This window comes from Podarcis filfolensis, assembly GCF_964270895.1.
Source record: "Podarcis filfolensis genome assembly, chromosome: 12".
Lineage (NCBI taxonomy): Eukaryota > Metazoa > Chordata > Lepidosauria > Squamata > Lacertidae > Podarcis > Podarcis filfolensis.
The window spans coordinates 5237269-5245559 of NC_139614.1; the positions used below are offsets into that span (position 1 = coordinate 5237269).

Genomic DNA, 8291 nt, shown 5'->3' on the forward strand with positions numbered 1-8291 from the left:
CTTTCAATAATGTATAACTTGCTGTTGAAATGGAATACGCAGGATGAAACGGTTAAATCTGCTATGATTAAATGGGCACAAGATATTGGTCATAACATTATGTTTGCGGACTGGGAACAGTTGTGGACCACCGGTATGAAATTTACAGCATGTAATGCCTTAAGAGAGAATATTATGAAAATGATATACAGGTGGTACATGACACCAGTCAAGCTTGCAAAAATATATCATTTGCCCGATAACAAATGCTGGAAATGTAAAGAAAATGAAGGTACATTCTTTCACCTTTGGTGGACGTGCCCAAAGATTAAGGCTTTCTGGGAGATGATCTATAATGAAATGAAAAAGGTATTTAAATATACCTTCCTGAAGAAACCAGAGGCCTTTCTCCTGGGCATAGTCGGCCAATTGGTGCCAAAGAAGGATAGAACTTTCTTTATGTATGCAACAACAGCAGCAAGAATACTCATTGCAAAGTATTGGAAGACACAAGATTTACCCACCCTGGAAGAGTGGCAGATGAAGGTGATCGACTATATGGAATTAGCGGAAATGACTGGCAGAATCCGAGACCTGGGAGAAGAGTTGGTGGAAGAAGACTGGAAGAAATTTAAAGACTATCTTCAGAAACACTGTAAAATTAATGAATGTTAAAAATGATGTTGGATTGAAAATAAGTGGCATTAGCAACAAAGTTAATAAGAATATGCAAAAACGAATTGATCAATGGATGAAAATATAGAGTTATAATATGTTAAGATATAGAGTTAAGATAAACGAAAGAGGGTAAGGATTTGCTGATTTGATTACTTAAATGGGAATACAAAAAGGGGAGGTGTGAGGAGGTCAAGGAAACAAGCTAACGAATTTAAAGTTATAAAAAATGGTTTTGTTTTTAATTCTTTTTTATCGATCTGTTTTTTTTGTATCTTGTATTTTTATTTTTATTTTTTATTTTTATGAATTTTTGTATGTTTTTTTTTTTTATCTTTTTCTTTTACTATGTTTCTCTTTGTATTTTCTAAACTTATGTTTTTGTAAAATCTCAATAAATATTTTTTTTTAAAAAAAGAGTTAAAATGATTATAACGTTTGAAAACTGTGCTTTAAAAAACAGTCTGACCTCATAATTGGCTTCAATTATCACCAGTTATGCTGAATGCAAAATTAAAAGCCAGGCAGAATAAAAATAAACAAGTGTTCCTAAGACCAATTAGTGAGAAGCACGTTTGCAGAGGGCTACTATCAGTTGTTGTAATGAGAGTAAAACTATTTACATAAGAAAGCAAATTAGGTTTAAGGAAGGAAATACATCCTCCTGTAAAACAAAAAGGCCCACAGTGAAATACATACTTTAGCTGGAATCTAGGACAAGGTCCAAAGAATTGCATGGAATAAATTAACTAGATAAAAAATATATATTCTACTGCAAATATTTATATTGCAAAATATCGCTGCAACATTCCTGCATCTTCTTACAATAATAATTTTGGAGCGAGTGGGTGCTGTGCTTAATAATATAAAATAGTATGTTCCTCTAGAGATGCTTCATTTTCAAAGTACAAAGGTATTCATAAATTTTAAAAGAGGTTTTTAGACATGATGCTTCTTACACTGGTATTTCCTGCACTCAAAACCTGTATTCAATATGTCCCACTAACTTTGGATTCAATGAATTCAAGTTACAAGAAGGGAGATTCCGACCAAACAGCAGGAATAACTTTCTGACAGTGACATGGGCTTAGTCAGTATTTTTGTTAGGGGTGGCAAGCCTTTTGTTGGGGGGCTAGAACCTCAGTTTTCTATGTATTTTTATTGAATTTTTTTTGGGGGGGAGCTGCCGCTCCTTGCCCCCCCCAGCCACACCCATAGACAGTGAAAGCTCTTCCACAGCAGAGCTGACTTCCACAAGGGGGGGGGGGGGACTCTACAATTCTATGATTCTATGTCAGGGGTCAGCAAACTTTTTCAGCAGGGGGCCGCTCCACTGTCCCTCAGACTTTGTGGGGGGCCAGACTATATTTTGAAGAGAGAGAAAATGAACAAATTCCTACGCCCCACAAATAACCCAGAGATGCATTTTAAATAAAAGCACACCTTCTACTCATGTAAAAACACGCTGATTCCCGGACCATCCTTGGGCCAGATTTAGAAGGCAGTTGGGCCAGATCCGGCCCCCGGGCCTTAGTTTGCCTACCCATGTTAACAACCAGGGTTTATCACAGAACCTCAGTGAGGTTCAGGACTAGCCTTTTCATCAGGCAGGGTGAAAAGGCTGTTTCAGGCAGGAGTCTTGGCCACAGCGGCAATGTTAGCGGACGGAAGCCTAAACCCTGGGGGGTTTTGTGTGAAGCCTCCCTGCCCCTTTGCCTTTTTTTAAAAAACAGTATTTCTTTATTTGCTTTCATGGTAACTGAGTCTCCTGCAAAAGTGACCAGCTGCTGCTGGGCTGGGGGTGGGGGTAAGTTTATATTGTAAATGGCAGGGGAGTGGGTTGTTTCTGCTTGATATTCCTGGGTGATCTGGGGTGAGACCTTTTATAAGCCTCCCCCAAATTTCACCTGGCCCCAAAACTTGCAATGACCAGGAAATGAGGTGATTATGTATCTAATTCCTGCAATCCTTCTATCTTTCAAAAAAAAGAGCAGAAGGGTCTCGGGATTCTTTCATACTCTGCACATGTTTTCCCCAGTGGTGGAGGAACCCTCTCTGGCACCCGGGGTGGGGCAGCCTGTAGGGAGTGTGCATGCGCAGCATCTTGTATGGAGTGCGCATGCGCAGCAGCCCATACAGTTGCCGTGCGAGCAGCGCCCATACGGACTGTGTGCGCCCTCAGCCGCTCTACAGCTGGGGGGAGACAGGGGCCATCTTGTCACACCACACCACCCCCTCCTCCCCCCACTTCGTATGCCCTTGGTTTTCCCAGTGCATTACTTGCACTATATACAAGGAACATGGATATCAACATGCCGGCCTGTGGAACTCCATCTCAACCATGATTTTATAGGCCTATGTGCAAAATGGAGCGTAATAATGGCTTACATTGAGAGAATAAGTGAACTGTGCCGTACAATACTTCTCACCACTGTGTTAAATTGGATTAAAATAAGAGTGCAAATTTTAATAAACTTTTTTTGGGAGGAGGGGGAGTATTAGAAATGCTAGGTTTGGTCTCTGAGAGAGCTCTTTTAGCTTTAAGAGTTGTATTCCTCGAGATACTGCTTTTTCTATCATCTTTGTGCTTTGATGCTAAAAGCCAAAACTATAGGTCTTTCCCTTCAAAACCAAACATAATGATATTGGCTCTCTCAGGGCATTGGCACAGTCTGTATTGGGGCCTGTGACTCTTTATTCTGCTTGGTGTGAACAATATAAGCTAAACACCATATATTTATAGGAAATGCAATCTGTTATTAATTACCAGTTTCTTCTCAGTATATATCTTTTCTTCAAAGTTACTTTAAGTCGCAGATAAGTGAGGATCTTACCATAAAACACCTATTGTATATCAATATAGAACTACTTATGGCAATATCAACCTCCAATTATAGCAACATGCTGCTACAAATTTGGTTAGTGTTATCATCTGGTTAGTATTCTGCTATAAATTTCGTTAGTGTTACTCTTTTGGGTAGAATGCTGAACTATTGTAAAAGAGGCATTTGAGATTAGAAAAGAAAGCTGATATAAACCAAAAGGATGCCACTGATAGATGCCATAAATGGTTTCTTTGAAAATGTATATGTAGTTATGTAAATAACTACACAAAATGAGAATATTTACAAGCTGTTGCTTGCTTGATAGGGATCACTCTACCTAATTAATGTCACCCTTTTCTTTCACCAGCTCATTTAATCTCTTCTGTTCTATTGTGTTTGCGAAACCCGGCAAACGTAGAAATGTGCAGCTCGACTTGGGGCCCTGAGGCCTGAGGATCAAGATGGTAGGCTAGCTTTGGTTTCCCGAGGGAGCGCAGAGCCAGAAGGGTGATTGGACACAGTGACCTGTCTGCATGAGATGAGACAAAAACAGGAGGGCTGTAATACTGATGAACTAACCTGTCACTCACAAACTCAGGTCTTGGGGGAAGATGGAGGGGGAGGGGGAAGAAGTTAGAGCCAAGACTGGGACTGAGCAAAACAAAAAGACAGCATAATGGTTAAAGTAATTAGATGACGCACTGGGCAACAATAAGACAGAGAAAGGTACAGGAGGAAAATCTCATCCTTTCTGAAAAGGTTTTTGTTTTAAAAAAGAAACAACAAGGAGATAGCGGGTACTTTGAGGCAGAGGATGTTTGCAAGGTTGCTGCATCTGTCAAGGATCAGAGTTTGATTCCAAACACTCTGGATATGAATCAAAATCACAATGAGCAATGAGCTTCTAAATCTTGACATGCCGGGCAAGGAGGTTGTTCTTCAGAGTACTTGGCTGCTTAATTGCTTGCTTGGGGGGGGGGGGAGAGGAAAAAAATCCAGAGGGAAGTTGCACTTGCAATTTTGCACCTCCCCTCCAGTTTGCCCTGTTGCTAGAAGCTGTCGTTCACATTGTAGCTGTCATGATTACCTATTGGCACTTACCAGTGGGACCCAATTTGGAAAGCGATGGTTAGAGGCAGCTAAGTATCAGGATGAAAAGATCAGGAAATGCCTGTAATTAACTGAGGGAGCAGTCAGAGTTGATTATCCTTTTAACATTAGGCCTGCCACTTGTTCGAGTTTCTGTTTCAAACAATACAACTATTTAGGGTTTATGTTACACTTCTACAGGCAATTTTATTTTTATGGAGTTTTGACAGTCCTAACTTGTGTCTGTTCACACCTTGCAACGTGGTAGTTGTTCAAATGGCTGTTCATTAAATAGTAACCTAATTATTGTGTTCCCGGAAATATTGATCAGTAATGCACAGCTTTAAAGATAACGCTATTTTTTAAAGAAAAGTTTCATAATCACAGTAGCATGTGCAAATTTTCTGAATGAACTTTTTTTCTGCACAGATTTTCAGTATGTGAAAGAAGCAGGTTGTAAAAATAGATATGAAATGTGCCAGTTTTCCTGCTGATTTTTAGTAGTTAAACACGTGCCTATTTAATTGTGGGACATATCTTAGAAGGTGAGCCATATTACTCAACTGTCGTTTACTGCTGACACTGCCCAAGTAATTATATTTTCCTATGAAATAAGCATTTTCATTAATCTGACAAAATGGGGAGGCTGCCTGTTATATCTTTAAACACTACATAAGACCTGTGGGGAAATAATCTGAGTAATAAAATGTTAGCTTTATTTACTGTTTTATCTTTCATCACCATATGGGGTGGTATCACCGGCTCAGTCAAATTCAGCATAGGTTCATTAAAATCATTGGACTTTAGTTAGTCGTGACGACTAACTTAAGTGTACTGATTTCAGCTATTTGACTTTGAATACGATTTAGTCTGATTCCATTCACTTATTCTTTTTTTGAAGGAAAAACTAAAGTGCTACAAGGATACTTTTTTGCACATTTGAACAGCATGTGTTCTATGTTCACAGCATACACATGTGCATTGTGCACAGGTATAAATGGAAAAATAGTTTGAACTGGTATATCACTTGCTACATATTAGGTTGCATGCAAAGTAATAAGATGAGTCGCCGTTTTACATTTCACCCAGGCTTCACACCTGCTTTAAAATGTCATTGTTTTCTTTAAAGTGTTTGTTTTAATAGCTGAAATACACATATTTTTTCAAAGTAATTCAGTTAACTTTTTATTCTTTAAAGCAAAAATATTGGAGTATCTAATGTTTTCTCAGCTATTTACAAGTGTTTAAAGCACACACATGTAAAACAGCTATTGTGCTAAAGAGAAAGTTATATTAAAGATGACCTTACAAACGCCACCAGTGTTTGACAAATTTCCCCTCACACTTTTTAGTAAAAGTTGCATATGTAACCAACAGTGATGCAGCTGTTTTAATACTTACTGAATGTGCATATTCCTTGCTGGGAGCATTTTAGCAGATGGCATTAAAAAATTTAATATTTCCACATATTTTTATACTACTTTAATATGTGCACCCTTTTTTAAACTCAAAATGTGCTCACCAAACCTATTCATCTGAACCTAAGTTTGGGAATGGTTTCGATAAATATGTGTGTGCATTTTCACACACATATATTTACAGCAATGCAAAGCTGAGGTAAACATGATACTGCATATCTGACCTTTTCCATCTCAAATGCATTACTGAAGATGCTGATATTAATAAACCATGTGCTCTGTGAGACTTCTACATTTCACTGTAACTTAAGTTAAAAACACACACTGAAAGATGCCTATTTGCTTTCAGCTTCATATCTCTATTTAGGAAGCACAAATACAGAAGCATCACTTTTAGCAGATTAATCACATTGCCTTCGAAACATATTAAACACAAACTTTTAAGGATTCATAAATGTCTTTTCTCTTTCACTGACACACAGGTCAGTAGCTAATGAGCAGGTGTTGAGTACTTAAAATTTTGTTGGCAAATGTAAAGAACACCCCTAGCCCCTTTCCTTTCCCTTCCGCTACTCCTATATTAAACTGTCCTCTCCTCTCCCCTCTGTATCAGGTCTCTCTTATTACTTTAGGTTATAATTTGGAGCCACATGAAAAGACAATGATTCTCTTTTTTTATCCTCTGGTAAGTCAACATCAAGCTCGCAACACCATGTACAGAAAATAATGATACACACAGACTATGCAGACTTCTCAGAAAATAACGAAACCAAATGAAACGTCAAGAGAAGGACTCACACTGACCCATTTGGAAGACAAAGACGGCAAAACGGAAAAGCTCTAAAAAGCAGCTTGTGAGGCCTCTGAGAGATGTCCTTCTGGCATTTCATCACAGCAGCCCCAGACCAGTTTCACCTCCCTGGATACAGCGAAGGGAGAACTAAACAGAGCTGTTTATTAGAGCTGTTGTGCTGGATTGCATTAGGAAACACGAGCAGACCACCTGGACCTTTCAGATTGTGGCAGTGTGTTTAATTTGCAAGCTGCCCCTCTGCAGCAGCAGCAGCAGCAGAAGCAAGGGCTCCTACATTCACCAGGCTGGATATCGCACATTATCTGGGTTAGAAGGAAAGGAAAAGAAACACCCACATGCTACACAGTCAAAGAAGACAGTCGATCCACAAAGAACAGAGAAAACAGAAACCGCAACTCCCTATGTAAACATTACAATCACTTTTTTACACTTCACTTGTTCCTGCTTGCACATATTTGAGCCCCAAACACAAAGATAGAATAGATTAAGCTGGGGCTAAAAATTCCAAATTGGATTCCTCAAAAGCAGAGTGTCATTTTTTAACCTGTTCTACCCCTGGCCAGATTAATGTGGCCTTTTGTTGCCTTCCCTCACTGCCTCATCCCCCCCTTACTTTCTGCTCTGCACTTGCTGGTCGCTGAAGCTACAGACAGAAAGATGGTACTGTAAATATGAATTATGTGAATCATATGGTTAGAGTCTTGTGGGGTGGGGGAATAAAAGGGGAGTTGAGAAATGGCTGACTCCATACCTGACCAATTACAGCTTGCATGGTCCCTGTGTCCTGCTGAGCTGCAAGATCGCAATCCATCATATGTAGTCTTTGAAAAAGAGAATGGGGGTTTCTGGCATGCATCTGTCAATCAACTTCTGCACTCCCAACCATCACCAAATGCAACGGGGGGAGAGAAAAAAAGTCAAGCTGCTCCACCAAATAGGATGAAACAGTCATGTGACCTTCAGCACTCTCTCTCCTACATTCATATACTTCCATATAACGTATGAATTTTCTGCAGATATGAAATGACATTGACAAATACTCGATATCAAATAAATAAAGCGAAACAAACAGCTATTCATCCAAGGCAAAACACTTGCTGAAAATGCAGCCTCAACACAGAATAATCCTAACAAGTTTGTAGCTTTATTTAGAAAACCAAAACTTTCCTACGAAAGGGCTAGGATTTACATATGCCGTGGTCAGAGAGAGGTAACCCTTTGCTTCCTGTTGCTCTCCTTTTTTTCTGCACTATCCTAGTTTGATTTCCTGGTTCTCTTCTGTTAAGTTTCTTTGGTAATCAAAATACTCACATTGCGCTCTTATGAGTATGCACACACCTGTAATTATGCAAGCATGAGAAATAAATTTAGGCAAGTTGGGAATTTGTAGCGGACAGAAAGATTTTAAACTTTTAAGTGTTAACTGAAAGTTTCACATGTGCATTGCATTACACCTACCAGTGGCAAGCATTTCCTGCCTGAACTGCGATG

The 8291-nt window shown here is 39.2% G+C and overlaps 1 protein-coding gene across 2 annotated transcripts in view; it reads right to left on the reverse strand.

The window, feature by feature from the left end:
- Positions 1–7681, reverse strand: part of POU6F2 (POU class 6 homeobox 2) — a 314592-nt gene extending 306911 nt beyond the window's left edge. Inside the window, exon 1 of one of the 2 annotated variants that reach the window (XM_083577989.1) lies at positions 7552–7681. In XM_083577989.1, coding sequence (XP_083434115.1) covers positions 7552–7656 — 105 coding nt within the window. In that variant the 5' untranslated portion in view covers positions 7657–7681. Of the gene's footprint in view, positions 1–6790; positions 6901–7551 lie in introns of those variants that run through there. The other variant, XM_083577990.1, reaches the window with a different exon arrangement.
- Positions 7682–8291: the final 610 nt, after the last annotated feature.